The sequence below is a fragment of the Poecilia reticulata genome, chromosome 1, assembly GCF_904066995.2.
Source record: "Poecilia reticulata chromosome 1, P_reticulata-male-v2, whole genome shotgun sequence".
In the NCBI taxonomy this organism is placed as follows: domain Eukaryota; kingdom Metazoa; phylum Chordata; class Actinopteri; order Cyprinodontiformes; family Poeciliidae; genus Poecilia; species Poecilia reticulata.
The window spans coordinates 21,074,167-21,101,765 of NC_088830.1; the positions used below are offsets into that span (position 1 = coordinate 21,074,167).

At 40.1% G+C, this 27,599-nt stretch overlaps 1 protein-coding gene across 1 annotated transcript; it reads right to left on the minus strand.

Moving 5' to 3' along the window:
- Nucleotides 1-419: 419 nt before the first annotated feature.
- klhl5 (kelch-like family member 5) lies at nucleotides 420-27,272 on the minus strand. The gene is made up of 13 exons (XM_008412623.3): nucleotides 26,478-27,272; nucleotides 21,934-22,122; nucleotides 17,858-17,994; nucleotides 16,878-17,074; nucleotides 16,134-16,346; nucleotides 10,819-11,005; nucleotides 9,745-9,969; nucleotides 8,694-8,769; nucleotides 8,492-8,578; nucleotides 7,336-7,410; nucleotides 6,983-7,120; nucleotides 5,227-5,398; nucleotides 420-2,680 (listed from the first exon to the last, which is right to left on the minus strand). Exons 1-13 carry the CDS (start codon nucleotides 27,074-27,076, stop codon nucleotides 2,624-2,626), a joined length of 2,352 nt encoding a protein of 783 aa, XP_008410845.2. The 5' UTR covers nucleotides 27,077-27,272; the 3' UTR covers nucleotides 420-2,623.
- Nucleotides 27,273-27,599: the final 327 nt, after the last annotated feature.

Here is a 27,599-nt window from a genome sequence, read left to right on the forward strand (position 1 = left end):
CTCCTGCAATAAATAACGGAGCCACTCAGCTGGCTGCCGGTCGCTGCACTGGAGGTTAAAGCACCTATAAATTCTGAGCATTCCTCTTTCTCACGCAGTTAGGAAACACTTCAACCTGCAGCTGATTTGTCTGAAGCTTTTAAGCAAGGCGAGACACTTTTAAGAGTAACAAGGATCTATTAACCAGCAGGCAGAGGAAAATTAATGCCACACTCCAACAACCAGAAAATCAGCGAACTGCAAAGGCCATCAGTGGAGCAGAACCGTCTGCAATCTAGCTAGAGCTGCGAGTATCGTATAAACAAACAGGTTTTACAGCTCGGCGACATTTATAGTGATTGTGACAAATACAAACTGCCTGCAGAAACATCTGTGCTATAAAAAAGAGTGGTGCCGTGAGGAGTAAACTGACAAACAAGTTTTCAATCACAGGTCGACTTTATTGTATAAAAACATCGAATGGCAGCTCGTTTACTTTACATCCACAACGAGGCGCAGCACTCGAGACGAGCAGATGCAAACAGACGACATTCATTCTGATTTCATTTTACAATAAGAAACAACACATGGTATATTTAGTTTGATATACAGTTCCTTGCAAATGTATTCACATGCCTTAAATGTTTTGATATTGCCACATAATAGATTTTAGTGGACAAAAAAAAATGTTTGGAAAATGTTTTCCCCCTTTTTACTTCCCAGCTATACATTAATTTGTCCTCTGTGTTAAAATCTCAATAAAATACATGTAATTTGTGGCTTTAATGTGACAAAACGACATTCAGGGTTTATGAATATTTTTGCAAAGCACTGTAAAACACAACATAATGCAGTAACACCATTTTACATTCATTTATGTACACAGTATACATTTGTATTTACAGCTTGATTTGGAATGTATGCGTTTTCATGGCTAGCCTCGTTCTGAATTCACACGGCGGAGATGACAAACTTCTTCTGCTGAGAGGTGAAGAGAGCTACTCTGAATAGACAGCAGGCATGTTTTGAAGGGGGGAGACACATGGAATAATGCAGCAGTGTTTTATCAGCCTTGTATCAACATCATGGCAGTCTGCCCATGTCAGCCTTTTCAGATGTCATGCTGGCAAATTTGGGCGGCCTTCCAGTCTTCAGCGGCTCCTGGGGCGCTCTGCTTACAGCTGCAGGCGTGTGTTTGTTCATATTTAGATGTATGGGTGTGAAGTGCATCCTCCGTGGTGCATTAGCTCCAGGTCTGAGTTCAGACAGGATGTCTACGCTAACTCTCATTGTCAATTCCCCACCTTTATACCAGACATGAGACAAAACGAAACATCCAATTACATGTGTGCCATGAAGCAGTCGCGGCACATGTTTGTGCTGTACGGGTTTTGTGTTACGAATGATGTGCGATGCTTTATCTGGAGCAGAACTGCAGCTAATAATTCTTTGAACGCAGCATGAAATAGAAAAAAAAAAGAAAAGAAAGAAGAAGTCAACATTATTAAATTTTTGGCCTCATTACGAGGTCTGCTGTTTCCTCCTGCCTGGGTATCCGGGACTGGTGCGAAGCAAAATGGTGCAAGCATCTCTGTGTGTCTGTGCAGCAGCGAACTGCAGGGAATTGAAGATGTGGAACGAGAGAGGAGGAAAGGGAAGAAGATTCTCATTTAAGATAAGAAAAAAAGAAAAAAACACTCGCTGTAAACTGTACACATACAACACCAGCAGACACACACAGACTGCTGATGACAAAAAAACAAAACAAAACATCTTGGCTTGTAAAATGAAAAGCTCAGTGGACCTTGTTTAAGAACCGAGGTTGTAAATAGCTGGTCTTGTGCTACAGGGGAAGTTAAAAACCAATTTTCCCAGCAGGGATAAAGGCTGGGCCATTAACACTGCTCAATCAGCATAAAAGCTAAAACATGACAGTAAAAATAAAATGAAAAAGTAAGGACAGGGAAGCTTTCTCAGGCAACTTGCTAAAAGAAAACCCACCAAAAGCATGAAAATCAGAGCTGATGCAACGTGCCAAACATTAAGAAATATCCGATTTAACTCAGTGGATTCCAAATGAAACTAATGAAGTGGCTCACAGTCTCTAACAGAATAGCTGTTTATGAGGCTGTGCTGATTACGTCAAAACTCTCGCTTTCATCTGTCAGCGAGGCAAACCGGAGCAGCAGTATATTTGCCAACCGCAGCACAAAAAGAACAGGTTGCTTATTAAAAATAGCACCAGCGCATACGATCAGATTTTGTAGGGAAAGCCGAGAGGCAGTCCTGTCGGTCTCGCTCTCTTTGTAAGCAGAAACAAAAGCAGAAGAGCAGCTGTGCAGATTTATATCAAAACAAGTGAAGAGTTGGGGGGTGGGGGAAAATTAACCCACGAGACACTTGCTCTATATCATCCAGATAGTCATCATTTGTCCCAACGTGCCCTAATCTATCTCTAAAAATGGACCGATTGGTGAGCTTTACGATGAAACTGAGTAAAACCTGAAGAGAGATCAGAAACCACCGTCTCTTCTCACTGAAGGCAGCTGCTGCACTCAAAGTCTCTTCAGCGCCAGCAGATCCAGTGAGTTCAGCCTCTGAGCCGCATGGTGTGCAGACAGTCTGTCATTGTGTGTTTCTGTTGTCACAGTCGGACGGCCACCACACAGGCTCCTGCCCTGCCCAGGCACAGAGAGGCGACCTGCAAGAGACATGAACCACGACAGTCGTTAGACAGTCGAACGATTTTAAAACACTGATCAGGAGCATTAATAAAATTTCCTCAAAGCATTATTTTTGTCATCATGACATTTAATTGACTGCTAATTTATTTTAATATTTATTTATATATTATATATATAAATTATATATATATATATATATATTATATATATATATATATATAAATTATATATATTATATATATAAATATATATAAATATAAATATAAAAATATAAATATATATATTATATATATATAATTTATAATAATATTCTAACTATATTTCTATATTTAGATACATATTTACTGTCTTGAGCTGTATGCAACGAAATTTCGTTTTGTATTCACCTTGTGTATGCAATATGACAATAAAGTTTAACTAACTAACTAACTAACTAATGATGTGCACAGACCGGCTTTTACACAGTGATGACTAAAGCTTAGAAGCCAACACAACGTCTCTTTTAAATCTTCTTTATAGACAACTAAACAGGAGCAATAAATGCAGTGAATAAAATGTTCTTCTTCATGTCTGTTCAGGATGTCTTGAGATGTATTTTGGTCTCAACTTCTTTGGGTGATTAATTAAGTGATTCATTCATCAAGTGCTGCAGGCACACACACACTCTACAGTTCATCCATCCGGATGATGTTGGTCGGTTTTGAGGCGCGCTGCGTTCTGAAGCCGTTTCATGTTGTGGTTTAGTCTGTTGTCCAGAAACATTGCACCACATGGTGAGCAAAAACACAAAATGCACAGTGTCAGTTTATTTGTGTTTAATTGCTTACCATTGAGTGTGTAAAAAGGTAAAAAATCTAAATGAATTTTGTATTTCAAGTTCAGGTTCAAACAATCCAAAAAATAATAAATAGAAAATATTTTAAGTAAAGCAAATGCATCACCTTTCCACTCAGTGTGTAATAATGATGACTCCTGATTTCAGTATTGACTGAAATAATTATGACAAAACTTATGCAAAACTTTCCCTATTTTACCAGCTGTATTCTTGAAAACAAATCAGAGGTCCTGCAATTATTGTACATGATTACATCACAACGTTTAGACTCAAATTTCTAGATTTTATTTTTATACATATAAATAAATAAATATATATTTATTATGCTCCTAAGCGAATAAACACATTGGGTGTCATTTTTCACCTGTTTTTCTTACTGAATTTTTCAGAAAATTGATATTAAGCGAAATGAGAATCAACATAAATATTACATTTAGAATTTACTAAATAGTGCATTGTTACGTTTTCATTTTAAATATTAACTTCTCTGAGAAAATAAATTTTAGACAGCTCTGAGAAATTATTATTATTAAACCATAAAATGCTGAAATAAAGAGTCAAGGACAGCCGTTTCTATTTTCATGCCACATATTTGCATACAGTGAAGTATCATGATGGGATTGCCAACATTCTCTAGAAAAGTCCCAACAATGTTGAACACCTTCCTCCATCTGTGTTTGTCCCATTTCTTACTGCATCCATCGCTCCTACGTTGTGTTTGCTCCTCCATTTAAACATAAACCTACTGTCTGTTACCTGGAGCGACTTCTATTGGCAGATTTGTGCTGAAATAAGCAGCAGTGATGCTAATGGATCCAGACAGACAACACACCCACTGGTTTGCTCCTCTCCGTTTCTGACAACACATACGGGAAACGTTCACTGTTCTCAACATGTTCCCTCAAATCTCACATTATCCCCCTTACTGTCTGCGCGCTTGAACAGTTCTCTGTGTTTTGTTTCCGCCCACCCACACCTCTCATGTTCTCAGTGTGGTGCGTGTCTCGAAAATGTCAGGTTTCCTGAAACTTTCTGGTGGGAATCCTTGGAGGATTTGCGGGAGACGAGGTATAAATTGAAGTGTAATATGGAGCTGCCGGATGAGATCATCCCACTTTCTCTCCGCCTCCTACCGCTGCAGTGCTAAGGACAATAATAGCTAGGAGAAAACACACATTTATGCAAGAATGAAAACATGTCAAGATCCATCATAGAGGAGTTTGTAAACAACTTCACTGGTGGAAATCATGATGATGTGCAAGGTTAGGAATTTAAAGAGCTTTGCAAAAGTCTTCCTCCCCCTTGAATGTTTTTCTTATGTTACAACCTGAAATTTTAATGTTTTTTATTGGAATTTATAGACAATACAAAATACCGGATGTTTACAGCATTTTGTTAAAATGTCCCACAAGAGACAGATTTTTTCTGCACATTATTCTTTGAAAAAGCATTTTTATACTGCTTTGTGTCCACTGTTAATGTTCTGCCATAAATAGCATTTTATGAAGATTTCAAGGTTCATGTTTGATCTAATCTGATCATTACTGTCCAAATTAACAAAAGGGAGGAAAGAACGGAGGACACAAAGCAGAGATGTAGGACATATAGAAGTAAGAACAAAAGAAAGAGTTGCATAACTCCAGAACGTAATCACATGGTCTTCCTTTTATTTCTTGCTGCAGTTGTTTTTCTGGCAAAACAAAATAGCAGCATAAATCTGTGCAGTACCTGGGCCCACTCATTCGTCTGAGGGTCATAGGCTTCGACAGTATTGAGGTACACCTGGCCGTCGTAACCCCCCACAGCATAGAGACGGTCGCCGAGGAGACAAACACCAACAGCATCCCTGCTGATGCTCATGGGGGCCACCGTGGTCCAAACGTCAGTCTGAGGGTCGTATCTGTAAGCAAGCAAGATTTGAGTCTACTGCTGTCCCACAGATCCACAGATCCTGGTGAATCCCATCAGCTAGGAAGACTACAGACATGTTTTAACACATTCAAACGTTTCATTTTTTTTCTTTTAAGTGCAGATAAGATAGAAGCTTTAGTGGCCTATAAAGAAGAAACTGCTTAGTCAGTCATTTATTCTGGGCAGCTTTAATTGGCCTCCAATAAGAAAGGAGAAATTCTTGGCGTAATCTTTGATATGCCATTTAAATTCCGTATTAAACAGGATTTGAGTCATTTAAATACTCTGTATCCTCAAAAAATACAGTACAGAGGTTTTAAATCACTAGCAGAATATCTACAAACTTGACCAATAAAGTTTTCAGCTGCAGAGTCTAATTTCATCAATGATTTATTTTTGGTTTAGAGTTTGTTCCATTCTCAACAAAAACGTCTCCATTCCAATAAATCTAAAGATCGCAATAAATACTGAAATGTTTATGAATTTACTGTCAGCTATTTAATCATTTTTGATTAAATAACACTAGAGGAATGTATTAGCTCAAAAAGTGACATAGAAAATATAAGAATGCATCTTCTTGACAGAAGATACTTTTTAAATTATGACAATTTAGCTTAAAAACCATTTTTTTAAATCTACAAATGTTCTGCTTTTACTTGCTTTTTTCTTATGATTTCCATTTGTTTTTTTGTTTACAAACACTGTAGGTACATTTGTTCATGCTGGTTTTGACCCTGTGTTGTCAACATGATTTCTGCTGTTATGTTTAACACTATGCCAGTGGGATCGTTGTTTACATGCAGGAGCAGCTGACTGAGTCTTTTAACGTTAATTAAGGCCTGGGAAAAAAAACATGAAATACCCTTAACAAGGTGAACCGGGAAAATAATCTAATCTAGAGCAGGAGCAAAGTAAGTGTGAAGGAGAAGTTAAAATCCTTCCTCACTTAAAGGTGATTGAAAATGAGAGACTGGAGATGAAACATGGAAGCTGAAAGCAGGAATTCTGGGAAATACAGTCGATCAGAAAATCTCAGTATAAAACAAAGCATGTATGATGGATAGTAGGGTTGAAACAATCAGATTAATTATGATGAATATATTACTGAAATAATTATTAACTAATCTAATACATTATTAATTCTTAACTGGAGACTCAAAAAGGCCATTTGTTGAAAGAAAAACACAAAGCACTAATTAAACAAAAAAACCCAGATCCTTCTGTCTGTAAATATATTCTACCCACCTAATTCAAATTCTTGAAAATAACAAAAATATTAATAGGTTTATCTAAAAATAATAATAAACACATCAGTAATACACATTACTGCTTATTTTATTATTTAAAAAAAGAAATTACAATATAATTTTGTATAAAAATGAAAATTAATGAAAATTCTGCAGAATGTGCCAGTTTCTTTACCTGTTTAATCGCTAAATCATCAGATTGATTAATTACTGACATAATCACGAGCCCCAATGGACACTAAACCTTATATTCCCATGGCATTATTTGTCATGCTTTTATAGACAAACAATAAGACAAAACACACATAAGTTAAAGGCAGCCTCACCTCTCCACACAGTCACTTAATCGAGACGCCAGGGATGAGGCCGGAGCGTCGTGACCTCCGATGGCGTACAGGAAACCGTGCCACGTGGCCACTCCCACACCTCCACGCCTTTTAGCCATTGGAGCACAGCTAGTCCACCTGTAGGTAGATTATAAGAACACACCATTAATGAACCATTTAACCATGAACTCTTTGAGATTAAAGGCAGTACTTCCTAAACAGAGGCTATGTGATAACAGCCTGTTCTAGGATTTATGTTGCTGCACATTTGATATGTAGGTAGATAACCTTGGAGGAAAACCTTTATTCTTGTGTGGAATAAAGCAGGAGAGGGCAATTCAAGCCTCCCTGACCTGTTTGTGTGAGGGTCAAAGCACTCCACTGATCTCAGGCAGGATGAGCCGTCACGACCTCCAACAGCGTACAGCCTGAGGAAAACAGAGGGCAGAGTAAGCCGTTCTGGACATGCACACACAAAATAGTTCTCACTTCTCTCCCCTCCTTTTTAGCTTGTGACAGCAAGACAGATGGCAAAAGGTGTGAAGAGTTTTGGAAAAAGAAAAAGAAAAGAAAAAAAGAAAAAATTGAAGAGTTGAGCAAAAAACATTAAGCCAACGCTGTCGGAGCAACACATCCCTAAGCTGTCTGTCATCATAAACCAAAGAGTGTGTGAGAGTGTGCACACACATATACACACGTCCGCGGCTATCAGTGTTGACACTTTGGAGAAGAAGAAAGTGCGACAGAGCCGGTCAACCAAGTAATGAGCTCCATCAGGCAAAAAGCCCAGAGGAAACACAACACATGCATGGCACACTCACCAAAGCACACACAGACATCCACACTGGCTACTCCGGAGCACGGCTGGCAAAAACCTGTTGTTTCTGCATTAATTAGCATCTAAAAAGAAAAGCTTCAATGAGGCAGCCAATAATGAAAACAACAGGGGTCATCAGGCTCAGAGTGGGGACCGGTTTTATCGTGGAAGGCCTGATTTTAGTAAATCTTGCTATTAAAACCTGGATGTTCACTCAGCAGTTTCTGAACCTGTGTCAGCAAAACTCAGAAATCGGGAGCAGAAAGCAGAGGTGTTGGCAAATTTGTTCCAAACCAAAAGCAGCAGATGATGCTTCTTAATTAGTTTATTTCCCCCATGGTTGTAGCATAAACTACTGGCAAGTAACATATGGGGAGCTGCAGTGCTGGACAGAAACACTGAGGAGACGCTGAACTGTAAACAAGTTTGGCAAAACATCTGTTGATGAGAACGGCAAAGACATTGTTTCTCAAACCAAACAATTAATTCACATCTGGAATGTAACACCAATATAAGATGCTAAAGACAATTTAACATTTAAATATTATTTGTGAATGTTTTAAAACCGACTGCTCCATCACACATATGGTGTGATGTTACATGAGATCTCACGACTATAGTATTCCAACACTGATTTTTTTCATATGCAGCCAAGCAAAATAACATAATACATTCACAAAGACTTCACTTACTTTCCATTGAGAACAGCCACTCCCACTGTGCTTCTGGGTGTAGCCATGCTAGCAACAAAACTCCACTGGCGAGCTTGAGGGTCCCACCTTGAATGTGGAGTGAAAACAATAAATCAATAAGATATCATAAAAAACATTGTTACAGCACAATGATGTTATTCTGTAATTGTTAACACTTTTAGGAGTGAGAATAATAGAAGACCTTTCCACTGTACTGAGGTAGCTCCAGCCGTCATGGCCTCCCACTGCGTACATAGGTCCCTCTAGAACAGCCACACCTGCAGTAACAAGCAGGTGTGAGATCAGACATCTGGATAAACATCTCCAACAAGCTCTTTGACTTTACACCTTCAGAAAAAGGGCAGTGAATTCAGATTGTGTGGGGGCAACCAAAACTAGGCCATTAGCTGCAGAGGGGTAGCAGCGCGCCGACACGTTCAAGCTGGGATTAATCCACCTGAACATCTGTGCTACCAGATGTGTCTGGATCCCCACCTTCATTTAAACACGGGGACAAGTATAAAATAGGGCTGCAACTAATGATTATTTTAGTAATTGATTATTCTGACGATTAAATTGAATAAAAAAGTGCCACATTCTGCAGATGTTTTATTCATATGCTTACAATTTTTTTCAATATTATAAATACATTAAAAGATGTAAATAAACAAGTAATTTAATTACTTCTTCAAGTAAGAAAATAAACATTTGATTACCTAAAATGCAATGACATGGCTTTCCTTTAGTAAATCTGAACCAGGTGAAGCTAAAAATATGCCACTTGAGGAGTTTTGGCTGACATACGTATATTTACACACAGGTGTTTTTATCTTATATGCAAAATGTAAATTTTTTTGTAGAATTTTTTATTAATTACTGCTGTGAATATGCTGAAGAGATTTTTTTCAGCAAATGGCCATTTTTGAGTCTTTATATGTGAGTTAATGATTCATCGATTACTAAATTAGTTGACAATTAATTGTTTCAGCCCTGATGTAAAAGCTGCACAGCATTCCTTATGAAATGATTCCCCCACCTGAAGACTCAAATGCTGTTTGTATTCTTGCAACAGTGAATAGTTTAATAATTTTTACACAATGCAGATGTGAAGATCTGGTTGGACAACGACTTTTGACTTCAGTGTTTCACAAAGCAAGAGAGACACTTTTACTAACAACGCTCAGTGAAATAAAGGAAATAGATACGAATAAAGACGGACAGAAAGACCCTTTCGTCAGCTTCTGTGACCTCACCTAGGCCGTGTCTGTGTGTGGACATGGGAGGCATGACGCTCCAGGTTTTACTATGTGGATTGTAGCACTCCACGGTGTTGAGGGTCTTGAGTCCGTCTCGGCCTCCGACCACGTAGAGACGGCCGTCGAGGACAGCGACGCCAAACTGCAGCCTCCGTCCGCTCATGGTGGCGACCTGTCTCCACGTGTCCCGACGCAGACAGTACTGCTCGATACTTGTGGCACCTGAGAAAACAAACACAAACAAATCAGAGAAAGAAGTTCCCTTGAAATTAAGATTTCTACTGTTTTACATTATTTATTCACGTGACTAGTGAAATCTGTTTTTGGTATTTCTTTAAAGGTTGGGGTTTTTCTAGTAGCTTAATGTTGGCCAGCTTTATTCATGTCACAGCAACTTTTGATGTGTGCTGGGATCATTGCTTTCTTGGAAAACCCAACTGTGTCCAAATTTTACTGAGTGATTTAAAGTGAAAGTGAAACATTTTCATTTTTCTACTTTGTGCATTGCATTAGTACCGCTGGCAGCACCACTACGCTTTATAGTTGGCTGAGTGTTTTGCGGTTTGAAAGTATTAAGTTCACAACTCCAAACACATTTCAGGTCAATGTGGACATAAACATCATTATACAACTTCATAAAACTTTTCTCCAGAAAATATTTGGCTGAAAATATTTTGCAACTGTAAATTTCAATGATGCTTGATGGTGTAAAATTACATTTGAGCTTAAATGCAGAGATTTCTAGAGTAAAATTTAGATGCTACTTATGTTGATGACAACTAAATGTCAAGTTTCTACCAGAGTTGTCTATGGAGACCAATGCAATCTGTTAGCTGCACAATCATCCACTTCAGAAGAGCACATTTCTTTCTTAAATATACCACGTTCTAACCAGATTTAATTTACAACCAGCTGTGATGGATATAATTTTAGCTTTTTGTATTTTATGGTGGTTTTGATTTGGTCCAGAGTTGCTTGTTTTGTAGGTCGTAATGCTTCCTTCATGGAAACAGAGCAGAGATTCATCACCTCAGCATTGTGCAACTGGGTATTTGTGAGTGATTGCGTTACCTTTTGAGGCGTCCATCCCACCCACAGCAAACATGGCCCCCACCGTGGCCTTCCGGGGCCGCGTGCGAGGACTCTGCAGCAGGGGCCGGCGCTGCGGCAGCAGGTGATACTTCATCCCCTCCATCAGGAGACGCTGACACTCCACGCTGTCACGGAGGAGAGGGTTGGACTCCAGGTCAGCCAAGAACTGAACATGTGGGAGGAACAAATGCACACATCAACACACAGTATCATGTAACAGATACAGAGGAAACACGTGCAAAGGGGGGGATGTAAGGTCGTGTTGGTTTTCATGTTCTCACTGACTGAGGAGGTTTGGGAAGCTAAAGAAAGCTGTCCTCCCATTGATTGGGAGATTAGGAGAAACTATCAGCGGCTGCGGCTCTCTGACAAACACACAGATCATCTGACACACATGAGCACTAATCTGTTCTCAGCAACTCATCAGTTCTGCAGTCAATACCCTCATCACACACAAACAACTAGGGGCAGCAGCTCGAAGCCCTACAATTCACCAGGCGCTTTCACAAAATACATCCAGAGGAAATGACTTCCTGTAGAAGCAGGATGGAGAGATTCAGGTTCTCCCTGAAGGAAACTATTGAATGATTTACATTTAGATAGGTGTGTGTTTGCGTGTGCGTGTGTGTATAATACTAATTTATGTTTATGCATAGTTCTTTGCGAAAATACTTATATTCTTTGAGATTTTCCCTGATTATAATCATCAGCTGCTGCAATATATTTTATTTCAATTCATGTGACCTACTAAAATAAACTATTACAAAGATGTAACGTAAGATTTTCTTAAATCCTTCAGTGTGGCATGGATTTGTTGGAGAACACAACTTTCATAGCTGCAGGTAATGTCTCTACCAGCTCAGAAAATATAGACAGAAATGTTTCATTCTGTTGTGGAAAATCAATTTGTTACATGAAAAAAAGCTTCTAACACTTATTATTACATGCAAATTTAAAACACAAGTTGATTATTATTTTAAGCCAGAGAATGTCCAAAGAGCCACTAGAGGTCCTGGAGCCGCAGGTTGAAGACCCCTGATATAAACCATTCTGCCTCTTTTGTCACCCCCAACAAGTTTTTCCTCTAGTTAGCTCCATTCAATTTGTCATCAACAGTGACCAGTTTCTCTGTTCCTGGTAAAGACAAGCATCTCCTCAGCATGAGGCTGCCACCACCATGTATCACAGTAGGAATAATGTTTTCCCACTTTCTTCAAACTGTGTTTTATATGTATTTATATATCAGATCTTCCACATGTGTACTCTGCTCTAAACTTCTGGATTTTCTCCCTGATATTTCTGCGGTTTTCAAACCTTAATGATGCTGTTTGTTCACTAATGTTTTCTAACAAACCTTCACTGAACAGCTGGAGAATATATAGATTAAAATACACACAAAAGGACAAATAATTACTAATTATGTGATTTCTGATGTTAACTGATAGGTATGGATTTAATTTAGGGGTATCAAAGTTTAGCACACTATAAATATACACCACACTACCCACCATGAGTCATTTTCCTTTGTACTGATGGAATACATAGTCCATCAACAACTTTGTATCACATTACGAATGCAAATTTTGTATTCGTAATGTGACAAAATGTAGAAAAAGTCCACGGGGTATGAATAATATCCCCAAGAGGCACTGTATGTGATCAAGATTTTTCCTGCAGCGTGTGCTTTCCTCCTTCATATCTGTGCACACAGAAGAACAGACTCGCCCCACGTAAATAAACTTGGTCACTGAATAGGAAATTTAATTTCACAGCTAGAAGTGTAGAAGCGCAAAACAAGCATGGTAAATGGATAAGCAGCTTACACGGCAGGGTCAAACCATGCTTCAGCTGCACACAATCACAGAGCGACAAATTACAGTCAGCCCTATTTACTCATCCATCTGTGTGTGACTCCGTGTTTGTGTGTGTGTGTGTGTGTGTGTGTGTGTGTGTGTGTGTGTGTGTGTGTGCCTCAGAAGGACAGATATAGAAAAACATGTTTGTCCTTCTCTCTGGTCATTTATCCATCATACTGTGAAGGATTGAATGTGGAGGGCGAGATAAGACCGAATCCCGCCGGCGTCCCACCTTCTCCTCCGTGGTGTTTCTCTACCTCACACTGTGCAGAGGGAAAAGCTGTGTTGTCCTCCAAAGCGGCTTCCACATGTAGGAGGCAGAGTGGGCGCCATACACTCAAAACAAGCGCACTCGAGCACTAATGCGCAGAGAAACACACATCCTGCAGCTGTGTGCATTTTTCATGCTTTAGGAGTCTCCAATCTTTCACCCCAGTCTTGCTTTCCAGAAAAAAATAAGTCGAAATGAAATCAAAAGCTGAACATGTTGTTAGGAGGAAGGTGAAGGTGTATTTTTTAAATTAGGAATTCAACATTGAACTACAGGGATACATCAATGCTTCCCAGACTTAAGAGATCTGGTCTGAAGCTGCACAATATATTGCAAATATATTGACATCACAATATCAGAACATAAGTAAGTGAAATATTTATGTTGCCAAGGACTGTTTGGAGTGCAATAATTGTTAATTGATAAAACCCAAGTTATGTTAACTTGCATTTTACATGCTAATGTATTTTTTTAGTCTGTTGGACAGTCTCACACCAGTACTGGACGCAAAAGATTTTGCTCAAAATGCTGACGGTCACAGATTGATGGAAGCGCTGATGAGAACAAAAGGAAATAAGAAACAGCTATAATTTTCATGAGATTTTCTAATATACAGCCCAAGTCTCCATAGCAACGATGTGAACTGAATGTTTTCTGAGGCATGCATCCTACCATCACAAATGTAAACCAGTGAAGTTTGCTAAACTACTCTAATTTCATCTGAAACCATGTGCTTTGGTCAGATGAGACCAAAAATAAGATTTTTGCAACAACACTCCGGACGGGTCCAGAATGAAATGATAATAAAATGAAAACACATGATTACTGTTAAGCATTTATGATGCTGCCCAGAACATTTGCTGTTGAAGCATCTCTCTTGATAATCCAGCCACGTGAAATATATAAACTTGTGCAACTTGTACTGCTGTCCTACTGGCACGAGGAGGCTAGCATGAGCATTGACAGAAAGGAGGTGGTTTGTGATTTTCTTTTAAATCTACAGTAGGAAATGATATTTTGCTAATAAAAATCAACATATTTTAAGAGATTTTAAACATTCTTTCTAGGGCTAACTACAGTAGTGGTACATCTGTCCTGCTTTCCCCAAACGGCTTGTTTTTGTAGCATGTTTTGCAGCAACAGCTCTGCTTTTGCATTTTTTGTGAGCAGTCTCACACAAAAAAGAGAAAGACAAAAATCACACCAACTGTCACACAACAGTTTGGAGCACCAAGCCACAGATGGTTGCCTGAGAAGATTAGATCTAGAGTGTGTCTCTGCGTATGTGTGTGTGTGTGTGTGTGTGTGTGTGTGTGTGTGTGTGTGTGTGTGTGTGTGTGTGTGTGTGAGACAGAGGTAACGGGGAGCAGAGATCAGAGGTATTAATCCGAGGAATTGACACCGTCTAGATGAGTAATCAAGTGGTAGCCCAGATAGAAAGCTAAATAATTGGTTGATGAGTATCGATCAGGTAGCCTGCATGAGTTTATATGTCATTTTATTGGCATTTCACAGCTCATGGGGTTGCTGAATGTTAATGCGGTTATCGGTTTGAAATAGCGCTGGCAGAGGGAGGGGCTGTTCGACGTGACGAAGTGCAGAAGGCAGAATGAGCCTGGAGCTCTGTGTCCCTCTTTCCGTCGCTCTTCCTGCTCCAGGACCATTTTGCCACTTTACCCCTTTGCCATCAATCTTCTCCCCTGATAACATGTTACTGCTACTTGTGGGTTTAGCTGAGGGGGGCAAAGTCATCCATCTAATGGACTCGTTCATTATACTTCACAGGTGAAAAACAGCTGGATGTAAGTGAAGAGGCAGCTCTGATGAAAAAAAAAAACTATCCAGTATAAAATCTAAGCTTCATCTGCAGTCTTCATACCCACTGATCTTTTCCACATTTTGTCGCATTGCAACCACAAACTCTAATGTATTTCATTGTGATTTTATGAATTGATCAATACAAGGGTGTGCCTAATTGCAATGTTAAAGGAAAACAATATGTGGCAGAGCTACGACAGAACAGCTTAGATCAAAACATGGTATTGTGTTTGTTGGGTTCAGGTTTAAACTTTGACTGGGCCATAGTGAAAATCTTTTGAAAAACCTGGAAATGTTAGTTCAAAGACACCATTTTCCAAAGAATAATTGGCAAAATTTAAATCTCTAGATGTGGAAAGTTGTTAAAGAGAAATAACTCAAATGACCTGCAGCTATGATTACAGCCAGGTGTAAACTCTGAGAGGCTAAATAAAATGACATTTATGTACTCCTTGGTACCGGTTTGAAAAATCCCAATAACACTCATTAAAGTTTGCAGTTGTAGGTGAACATTTTTAAAGGGCATGAACACTTTTGCAAGTATTTCTTCACTATACAGTGACGAAAAGATGGTTAGAGGAGAGGAAGAGAAATGATTTTTTCGGCTGCATTTTGAGTGATATCAGGATTAATTAGGTTTAAAGCAGCTACAGCCTCAGGCAGTGAGTGAAGTTCTGCTGAGAATTTCAAGCATCAGTCTCTGCAACAAGAGAAAAACAGCAAGGACAGACTAAAAACTAAATGCATTCTCACCCACTGGACAAACAAATAGAATCAATCTATAGCAGACATAATTGTTATTGTCCCTCTAACTGCCTGAAGAGGTTAGTGAGATGGGTTGAGAGTGAGGCCATTTGTAAGCAAGAGGAGGTAATGAAAGGGGAGAAGGAAACAAATCTGGTCGCAGAAAACATCCTGCAGGTCAGAAGTAAAACTGATTAATTCCTGTTTAATGCATGCAAACATGCAGTGCAACCCAAAGAGAATAAAAATGGCCACAAAAAAAGCTCTAGTTTCACAGAATATTTCCTAATCATAGATTAGAATCTGATGTATTTCAGTGGAAACTGAAAATCTATTCAATTACAGACTAGAAACATGCTGCAAGAACATTTCCAAGATCATGTATGAATCAATCATCTCATAAAAGCCCCTGATTAAATGCTGACTGTAACCTTTTGAGACATTTCTTGATACATGTAGTCGATATGGATTTGAAAGCAGGAACTAAGACAAAATAATAATTTATAGAAAAGCTAAATTAGTGTGCATTTCACTGCAGCTGCTTCACACAGTTTTACCTTAGACTACTGTATAACATGTGAGGAGGAACTCTTTGCAGCTCTAACCTGTGGCTGCAGCAGCGGCAGTCTGACGTGAGCCAGAAGTGACGGTAGGTGGCGCTGCCGAGTGGCAGGATCATGACTGACCCAACTCAGCAAAGAGGTCACCACGGTTTCCTCGTCTGGCACGTTGATGTCGTCAGAGGTCAGTAGCCTTTCCATCTCTTCCACTGGAAGCACGAGAAACTCCTGGGCTCCAACTACCTCCAGAAAGTGCTCCTGATGGACGAAGACACAGTCAAGAAGGAAGTGAGTGATGACATACTGAAGGTTCCCACTGTTTATGCGAGTAAACCACAAAGACAATAAAGAAAAATAAAAAACATTTTTAGCTTTAGACTGAACCTTAACTTTACTCCTAACCAAAACATACACACAAAAAGTGTGTTTAAAGGCACAAAAGAACCAGAAGAAGAGAAAAAAAATAATCAGGACAGGGAAGGTGATTTTTCACAGTCACCATAGCAACTATGAGCTGAAAAACATCTTTTGTGGCAATAATGGCCTGATGCATTGTGAAGTAGAAGCTAATTTTGTTATCAGGAGCAAAATTTCACAGAGGACGGCTGCTCAAATGTAAGAGGAACAGCTGTGTGAAACCTAGTGAGCTTCATTATTTTCATTTAAGATCATCCTTTGTCATTCTGAGAGCAGAATCTTTCCCAGTCAGTCTGTTCATTCATGTCTTGCCATCAATTCACCGACTGTGGAGCTACACAGACCATATGCGCCAAGCGGCTCTGCACCCACCATGGTGTAGGCATGAGCGGCTCTCTGCAGGTCATGGCAGCCCTGGGCGTCGGCGTAGGAACGGATGCCGAGACAATTAGAGGGGTGGAGCTGCTTGACGAGGAAGGAGCAGCAAGCTTGGACCACCGACGACAACTGCAGCAGGCAGGAGGCCGACAGCAAAGACTCGATGGTGTCCTCCTTCAGCTCGAGACGGCCTACAAGACACTTTTACTGATTAAAGCCGGGAAGTTTCCTAAGAAATCCATTTTGTAATGACAGGTTAAAAATAGGGCAGATCAACCCTTTTGCACCAGATCAAATTTTTATCTTTTTTTTTTTTTGCTTTCTTTGAAAAAAAATAAAAAATACAAATGACAGAAATGTTTCCAAAGTTTGCCTTTTATTTCAATCACTTCGGTCTACGCCGGAATATTAGGGGCAGGCTATTTAAACTACGGGGAAAATTGTCATAATATTAACGGGGAAAATTGTCATAATATTAACAGAATTAAGATGCAATTTTACCAGAAAAAAAAATTACAAGACAAAAGTTGTTTTAACAAGAATAAATAAAATCAAGCCAGTTGTCAAGATCTAAAGTGTGCTTCTTCCTTCAAAATAGGCAGTTGTTTTTTTATGATGGTTTCAAAGCATTGTTAGTGACAAGTACCATCTGCAAAACGTTCATCAAAGTATAACTTCACCAGATGCTCAACAGTCCTCATTTAAATTTTTTGTTATTTTTTGTGCTGGAGTTCTTATAAAATTGCTTCCAATTTCTCCTAATATTCAGACTTTATTCTTGTAATTTAAAAGAAAATATCTTAGCCTAGCCCTCATTCTTGCTGTAGAGTTGATCTGAATTCAAAGTTCAAATAAATGGATGATGTGACTCACGCTTGTCAAACAAGATGGCAAATAAAATGTGAATAATCCGTAAAATCAATTTATCACCCAGTTCAAGTTGAACATTTTAAAAACAGCAGTCTGTTATGCACCTGTGTATGCGTATTGAACCAGGACCCACAATGCCTCAGGGTCCACCCCCTCCATCTTCACTTCGTCCTGCTTGGCCTCCCGCACATCGCTAGTGAACATGGCCGCAAAGTAGTCAGACACAGATGAGAGAACCAGTCTGAGGGAGGAGAAAAAGGGTATCAGTCAGAGGAGATGGGCAGCTGTAATTGAGGAACAGACAGATCTGACCTTGATGGCAGGATGAATCTGGCGTGAAAGAGAAAAGCTGCAGAACAGAGAGGGAAAGGTCAACCCAGAGACTGTAACGCGAGGAGACGAGACACAACATGACAAGCCCATAAGCAGAGCTTCTAAAGGCCTTTTCTTTCCAGTATTTTCTACTGGAGGGTAGGAATATGATGTTTTACCTAAGTACACATACACCTTGAACTTTTTCACTTTTTGTCTTGCTACAACATCAACCTATGTATCTGACAGATTAGCAAAAGTGCATTAATAGTTTTCAAGTCCAGATGTTAGTACCTCAATCTCAGTATTAATGCAGCTATTCAGTGAAGGCCTCAGAGGTTTGTTAAAGAACATTGATGAACAAACAGCAACATGAAAAACCGAGGAGCAGAGCACAGCAGACAGGTCAGGGATATAGTTAAGGCAGGGATAGGCTCTAAAACAAATCTCCAAAGCAATAAACATTTCAAAGAGCCCTGTTCAGTCCACCATCTGAAAATAGAGTACGTCATAAAAGCAAACCCACCAGAATACAGTCATACACCTAAATAACAGGTTCGACAAGAAGAAGAATCAAGGGAACTGTCAAGATGCCCATTGTAACTCTGCACAAATCTGGATCTCAGGCTCATGTCCATCAGTTATAAGCCCCACAAATCTTGTCTTTTATAAAGCCACTGAAAAATACAAGCCTCTCATGGGAGAGCAATAAGTGGGAAAAGTTGCTCTCTGGTCAGATGAGACTGTAGAGAAATTTTTGTCCCTCATGCAAATTGCTATGTATAATGGAAACCAAACCATGCCACCACACTAATCACAAAAACCCAGCGATGAAGCACAGTGATGGCAGCGTTAAGCTGTGGAGTCTTGGAACTGAAAATGCAGTGTGTATAATTACACTGTGTATAATTATCCATCTTCTTGACAATTACACAGTACTTAATGTTGGTTTTTCCACATAAAATTTCAATAAAATAACAATAACGTCTGTGGTGGTAATGAGAGAAAATGAAAAAGAGCAAGGGGTGTGAATACTTTTCAATGCACTAACTCAGCTTATCCAGTATGATTTCAATGCTTTAAAAAAATTTTAATAAAACATAAGCAAAGCCTGTGATTCCATAAAAGTCCAGGGGGACTAGTTAATGTCTGATTAAGAAATGATGCATTGTTGTGTATTTTACGTTTGACCTAAAAACGAGTCCAAAGAAACATGTTTTCTTCCACAACTTCAAAGTCGGAAAGTGTGCGCCACAAATAGGGGTGAAGGACAAGTTAAGTAGAACAGACCTCAGGGGGATAAGTGCTGTACGACTGAAGACGAGAGCTGTGCAAAAGAGCGGAAAAATCACACCTCCGCCCTCAGGAGGACTCTCAGGCTTTTCAATCCCTTTCTCCCCCTACATTTGAATATTGATCAGCGCACTCCTATGGATGTGAGTACTTATTAAAAAAAGATTATTTGATAATGAAAACAATCATAACTTGCAGAGTGGCTCCCACAAGGCAACTGTGCTCATATAAATGCAGCTTGCTGTGCTTTCACCGCTTATGCTCATGACCACACGCGTTTTAGACTTCATGGAGAGTTGAATATGTGTGCGTGCACTGTGTGTGTGTGTGCATACCCTTGCACATGAAAATAATCTCATTACTGAGAGTGACACTGAGACCTTGACAGATAGCCTGAAGCAAGGTGTGTGTGTGTGTGTGTGTGTGTGTGTGTGTGTGTGTGTGTGTGTGTGTGTGGTCCAGGTTTGCGCTGTGCAGACAAAGATGTCAAAATACACTATAGTCAGCAGGTAGTTGCTCAGCCAAAATTTCAGACAGGTGTTTCTGTTCTTCTCTTCCTGACTCACACACTCACAAATGCACATTTAATCTGTATGTGGGTCTCTGACTTGCTACGAGCGACACGAGCAGTGTACACACATCAGCTGGTTATTTGCACACAAACACAAATACGGGGCGCCGCTGACGGCACAGACAGGACGGTCGGACTTTGCGTCACAGTACAGTAAAAGAAAAACAGATGAAACAAAACGACAGAGAGAGGAGAGCAGGAAACAGGCGAGTTGACTCCAGGAAAGGAGGGCAAGAACTGAAACCTGACATTTCGTCTGTGTTTCCCCTCCTGCACCAAACTGCAAATTCACACTCAAACAGGGAAGGGAACAAAAAAACACAACAAGCAAGTCATGAGGGACTGACTTGAGTCTTGTGACTTTTCTCGCTGCATGTACTAAAATATGTACGTTTGCAGGAAGGCCAGCTGTTAGTCATGATGACTGGCATGACTCAAGGTATCGAAATATGTGAGCCTGTCTGGCAGACCGCTGAACTGCCAATTTGATCCAGATTAAGACTAATCTCCTGCAGAGCCACATTTGAGGGTAATCCTTCAACAGCTAACAGACAGATAATCGTAAATCTACAAAATGTACTTCTGCTAAATCAGTCAGCTGTCTTTGTGAAATTAAAGAGCAGCAGTGAACCAAAACGTTAATCTAAGTAAGCAAGGTTTCAAAGCCACACTCTTTATGTGTTAAATGATTGTTTATTTCTGTAAAGACAAAATACACAATAATCTTAAAAGAAATGGGGTGAAGGTATTCCTAAAGAAAGTGAGGCATGTCCCGTTCTGATCCCAGTTATCAACTTGGTGTCCGGATCAAAGCAAAAAAAAAAAAAAGATCGGTATTAGACTCCCTGATCGAGACTCCCTTGCCACAACCCCAGAAAGCAATGCAGACATCGTTTAAAAGTCTGACTAACTTTCATGTGCACAGCAGGGAAATCTTGTTTTAAAGCCCATGCATATTATTCTGCTAATATAACAAATCTACATTCTTCCTAAATACTCAAGTGTTTTTTGCAGTTTGTGATGATGCCGACAGTGACGGAGAGACTGCGTTGGCCGCTCTAGTCTCTGTTTTGTCTGTGTTTTATTGCATTCTTTGCATTTGCTCTGATATCCCCCGCTGTCTATGAGAGAGCAGGTAAAATAATATGTTTTAATGTGCACATGCATTGAATTAATGACTAAATAAACACCCTTTGGGAAATACGTCCAATTCTTGCATTCTTACTCAGAGACATAACAGAGTGTGCAAATCTCACCAACATCTTCAGAGACATAAACACACTCTTTCACAAACACTATTGGAGCATGGGTCTTTGTCACCATCTGTGCCTGGAGGACATAATTAAATGAGGCAGAGGCGGAGACAGAGAAAGGTGGTGTTCCTGCTGGTGAAGGAGTTCTTTTGGACCCTGCTGTTACATCAATGGCCAAAGGAGCTACAGAGACAGCCGAGGGATACAGACCAGGAGCATTTGTGTATATGGTGACTGTTGCATGACTCAGCTGACTTTTATAGACTCGGTGTGGAGCTAAAACAGGAGTTCTTAAGAGCATGATGCTCCTGCAGCCGGTCAAAAGCCTTCTTTAGTCTTTTCTGTCATTTCTGTATGTATGTTTGTCGATACACTGTTTCTAGACATTACATACAATACATTCATATCCTATGATAGTATACTTTTACATTTTGTCATGTTACAAACACAAACTTCAACATATTTTATTAGGGGTTTACCCTAAATAATATAGCGCATAAATATGAAGTGGAAGGAAAAGGACAAAAAAAAACCAGACTTATTTTTTCCATCAAATCTCAATAAAATGCACTGAATTTGTAGCTGCAAAGCACAAAAGTTCAAAGGTATAAAAAAATCTTGTTGTATGAACTACTTTTCATGTAAGAAAGGTTTTCTTGAAAATAGCTAATGTTTACTTTGTGTTTTATACCTTTCTGATAAAAAATAATCTCTACTGTGTAAACAAAACTCTTCGAACAAAAATAGATACCTGTGTGCAGGTATCCGTCGGTCTCCAGCCACCAGAATGACGTCACACAGCTGCCTCGTCCTCAGGTAGCCCTCCATCTTGCGGAAGGTGACATCAGCATGAGATAAAGCGGTAAACATGGACTCCTCCGGACAGGTGCACGGCTCCATGGACACGCACGAGGAGAGGGTTGCGCTGCTGTTAGACGTCCTGTGGGTACACATGCAAGCAAAGAAAAATTTTTAAAAGTAAAGCCAGTACAAAAAGCAACAAATAACATGGAACAAAATTGTATGAGCTCTTTGCTGATTCTACTTTGTTTGAGAACCAAACAGCAGAGTGGAGGGATCCACGCCAGCTGGTCTGTGGCTTTGAGGTCAACGCATTTTCTTTTGCACCATTTCCTCACATGTAGTCACTCTTCTGCAGGCTTACCATATGTTGCCAGGAGCATACAAAAGCTCTTTAATGGTCCAATTACTGGCTGTAAATGGCCAGATAAATTCAGCCCACTTAGAAGGAGAACGTGACAATTAATTCACTGCAGGAGCTGAGCCCATAGGATACGCTGTGATTTACTCTACCCGTTCCCTTGCATCTATTCCAACAAAAGGTTTTCTACCCAGAGACCTCATTTTCAAATTCTAGGAACGGTTTTATTTTCTGATCAGACGCTGAGCAGGCATGGATGTTTGACTGCACAACACTGCAGCAACCCTGTGAAATATCAGCTATGGTGGCTTTTAAGAGCGACATAAGCCAAGCTGTGCATCAGTTTGAAATTCAACAGGCGAAGAGAAACGACAGACCCTGAAGCATAAAAATACCCACCAAAAAACCCCGACATAAGGGACAAAACAATTTCAGCAACGTAGTTAGGGAAGTAATGACACTCTGGCACATCTGAAGAGTACAAGTGTGAATCTGACTACAGTAATGGATGTTGGAAATTACTGAGTCACACGCTGCAATTTTCTCCTTGGATGAAACAGAAAAAGGGGCTCCATGGAGAGATACAGTATAGAAATCAAGTCTTAAAAAAATCAGGACTGCACCAGATCCTTCAAACATTAAATTTTTTTGATGAACAACTTTACACATTTGCAATTCTATTAAAAAAATATCAAATATCTCTACTTACTTATTATTTATTGTTTTAAATGTAGTTTCCTTCGTAATGAATAACAGATTTATATGAGCCATTACTTCTCCGGATCAAATTACCTTCACTGTGAAAGACAACAAATTGTCTGACGAACCCTTAAATTACCCCCAGCCTCTATTGATGGTCTCAGCTCGGTAGAAGTGACATGTTTTGTTTCTGCCGCAGCATTTATGCGTTTTCCTTTGGAACTAGCTCGGTCTGTTTTTACACAAGTTCAAGAACTTACCAAATGGTATGCTGTTCATCATAGCAACTGCCACCTACTTCAAATCATATTAATGTATATAATTAGTCTCATGATAAAAAAAAGGTCTGCAAACCTGTATCAGTTACACCAGTTCTGTCAAAATTTGAACACAGTATTGTGTTTAAGCCGTTTTATGCGGTAAAAAGGTTGGCCAACAAATATTAAGAAGATCTATATAAACTTTCGACTTAGATTAAGAAAATAATCAAAAGCTAATCTTAAATAATTCTCTCTTATTTTGGTATTTAGCCACCAGAAATAATTTTGGTAATCCTAACCTAACTAACCCAAAACAGCAAAAAATAGCAAAACATAGACTGATTTCACATTCAGTTATACAAAAGAGTAAAATCAATAATGCTGCTTTTAAAATTAGCAGTGCCTCATATTAATGCAATATTTTACACCACCATTAATAAAAAACTGAGTGCATATGGTGAGCACAGGGGATATTTATTACTTGAGTAGGCTGATGTGTGTTTTGTTCCGACTCTGGCTCCGTCTGCTCTGTGTCCTGTCTCCACTTCTCCAGTTAATCTCATCATTCACTCACTTCATTCCACCTCATATCTCCATCCATCCATTTCCCCTCTTCCCACATCCACAACAAACCCTTTGAGGATGTATTCTGGCTCGCTCTCCTGCCCTCAAGTGTGCGAGTCTGTGTGTGCATGTGTTTTTAAAAGTGTGTATGTAGATGAATGGCGTGGCTAAATACTGCCAGAGGGGGTGGCTTTGAAGTGGGGGAACACTGCCTTCCAGTCCCCTTAGTGGAGTCTGGCAGCCACTCAAAATGGACAGAGAGGGATGGAGGGGGCGGGGGGAGAAAACAGAGACCGTCTCACCACGCAGCCAGATTTGTTTTAAACCTCTGCAGAAGGAAAGGTTACTCACCTCTGCAGTCATTCAGAGTCTCTGTGCAGTTCCTCTGTCCTTGTTATAAACGTGCATATGCATGTCCAACCACATTATAGGAGGGGAGAAAGGAGGGCAAATGAATAGCTAATGGTGGGCGGAGATGAGTGCAGGACAGAAGGAGGGAGATGATAAGTAAATGAGGCTCACGGACAATAAATGGGGGTGAATGCTTGGTGTGGTGTGAAACCCGGAGGAAGAAAGATGAGCTATCAAGATACTCTGGGATTCTGTGCGTGTCCCTTCCCATGATCCCATTTGGGATTCTGCCACCCGGGTTTCTGGGCTATCACGTCAAACACAGACGCCCCTCTGGGAAGTGATAAGTTGCATTCAGAGGGGCATAAGAATATAAACAACAACAACAAAAAAAACACTCTCATTGGATAAACATGTATGAACCAAAACCGAACGGCTTTGTTGGTATGGCAACCATAAATGTGCGGGCATGCAGCTGTATGCATGTGGATGGAACATGGATGCTCCACATCAGATGAAACTGTGTGTGTATAAATGTGTGTTTGTGATGGTTTGATGTATTTTTTTCCTCTAAGCTTTGCTCGACTCAGACGGTGATCCACCAAGATAAAACAATAAACCCTACCTAAAAAAAGCTGGAGATCTCTTAACTGACAGAAAGATAGATTAACGGTGACAAGACAGAGACTTAAAATAAAAAGCATCAGACGTTCACGTTTTTAAAAATGCATCAATGTTCGCTCTTTGAAACAGTGCATGTCACATCGTGTGCATGTACGTACGCGGATGGTGAACCATGAACCATTTATATTTTCTGATGTGTGGTAGGAGGTTTTTGAATGTATAGGATATTCAATACACCAGCAATGATTCATTTCTCTTTACCTTAGGATATTTGCGGCTTCATTTTGTCTAAATTCAAAGACACCATACTTTTAGGTGAAATGAATGGCTTTGTTTAAGTGTCCATGGTAACAGTTAATTAAACGTCATTCCACACTAGCACAGCTGGATCCACACACCAGTATTATGTAGAATCACAGTAATAATAAAAAAAAAAGAAAAAGAAGAAGTGTAAAAATGTTGGGAATTTTAAGTTATATTGTTTTTACTGAATTGGATAAGGAGAATAATAGATTTTTCATTATGTGACATATCAATCACTCATGAGCTGATCAAGGCAAAATTGGACCATTCCAATTTCTAAGGAAGCCTGCACAGATTCCACTAATATATCACTGCAGTGTTTGTGGATTATTTTCTTTGCAAAGAACTGGAATGCAATATATTTGTTGGTTATTATATTCCACATTTTACACCTTGCATGCCAACCTAACAGGTGCTTCAAAAGGCATTTTATTTTTAAATGTTTCTGTCCAAATGTTGCCGTACATCACAGGTGCTGCTAAATTGAAAGGCTGTTTCAGTGTGTGGACTACATTAGACATCTTTGGTTGAAAATAGTACACATTTAGACCAGTCACACCACTCTTCATTTTTTTAACACTTTCTTGGCATTAGGGTCACCGTAGATTGAAGGCATGTTTTGTTTGTAAGTCATATTTTATGCATCTTTGTACCAGGAGTCACCAACATGGTAACCTAGGAGATCATATGAGTACCCCAAAGAGCTGTTCCAAAATTAAATAAAATCGTTCATCTTTAAGTGACATAGTTAAAAGTAAACTATGTGCATCGATTTTGTAGCCCTTTGTAGCTCTCAGTTGCAAAAAGGTTGCCGACTGGGTATATCAGAGGTCTCTGAGCAGCCCTGAGTGAACCATCAAAGACAGTCAAACAAACATAATTAAAATCGCAAATATTAATTAGATGTTCTGAAACTTTGCATTTCACTCAGATAGAGATTTTTAAAAAGCTGAAATTGTGTCTGGCCATCTGTTTGCTTGTCAGATCTATTTTATTTAGTTCTTTATGTTTCTGAAGAAGAGTTACATAAAGTTTTCTTTTTTCAGAATAGACCGTCAGGGGAGTGGGTGTACGTTTGGTTTGTGCAGGAAGGGATGGACATGAAGGACCCTCTCCCATGTCCCAATTTATACAAGAAACGCCACTGGTCATTAGAGTAAGTACATTAGGGGGGATACAATTGTCTTCACTTGTCAAAACTTTTTGCCTAAGTTTTTGTTCTTAAGTCTAACAAAAATGGCTTAGCGTATAACAAAGTTTTTTACTTTAAAGTTTTTGATAACTTCTTTTTGGGGGTGAGAAATAAAAGAAACCCTCTCATCCCCATCCTACCTGCAGGAGCTGGAGTCAGTTTCCGGGTGGTTGTGCTCCTCGGTCCCCGCCGCTCCCGCCGCCGGCTCCACCTCATTCTCAACCCCAGCAGGAGCCGAAGCCTCAACTACCAGCTGGGGCACCGGGGCCTCGCCGGGGGGCTCCATGTTTGTCACCGGACGAGCGCGGCGACGAGGCGGTGGTGAAATCCAGGAGAGCGCCGCGGCGGAGCTTCTGCACTCTGGCTGGCTGAGGGAGCGGGTACAGGAGTTCCCCGTGGCTCCAGAAGCTCCAGCCGGACCTCCCCGACTCCCCGCTGGATCAGCAAACTTTCTACCGCTGCCGTTACACAGGTTAGACCCGGCGCTCCCACTGGCCACCAGCCCGCTGTGACAGCCCACGCTCGGGTTAACGCCAGATGAATTTAAGTTGCTGCAGCCGCTAATAGAGGGACCGTCCGCTGCGCTGCCTCCGGTTCTCCTCGCGCTGAAGTAGTCTCCGAGTGGCGGGGAGGGAGGCGGAGGAACCGCGGGGTGACCGAACCACCTCCATCGGATCCGGAGGATCTGTTTCACATCGAACTCCTTCCGCGAGGAAGAGCCCGAGCCACTGTTCGACATTCCAGGGCTCGGCTCGAGGAAATGGCGGGGACGATCCCGTGCCGCTTTACCGTAAAAGCTGCACGCTTCTCTTCACGCGCGTCTCTCTTGGCAACCGCACGCCCGTTAACCGCGACTGAAGGGAGCGAGCTGAGAGTGGATTGTAAAGAGCAGACAGAGGAGAGAGAGTGACGGAGCTTTACTCGGAGGTTCCTCCACATTTCCATCTCACAATTAAACATTTCCAAAGTTCTTAGTATGCATCTTATTTCCATATCTCAACCTTTTTCTGATAGTTTTAATGAATAACTGACAAAAGTTCACCTTGGATTAGTAGTAGTACTAATATTATATTTATCAAATGTTTGGTGTAAAATGTTGAACCAACATAAGGATGGATTGGATAAACACATTTAGAGAATTAGGTATTTTATACATTCTGTAAATACATTTGCCCCCACATTATATTCTCCTTTTCATTCATTTCCATACCTGAAGAGTTGGCAACTCGGATGAATGCACAATATTAATTTGCACCAGTTAA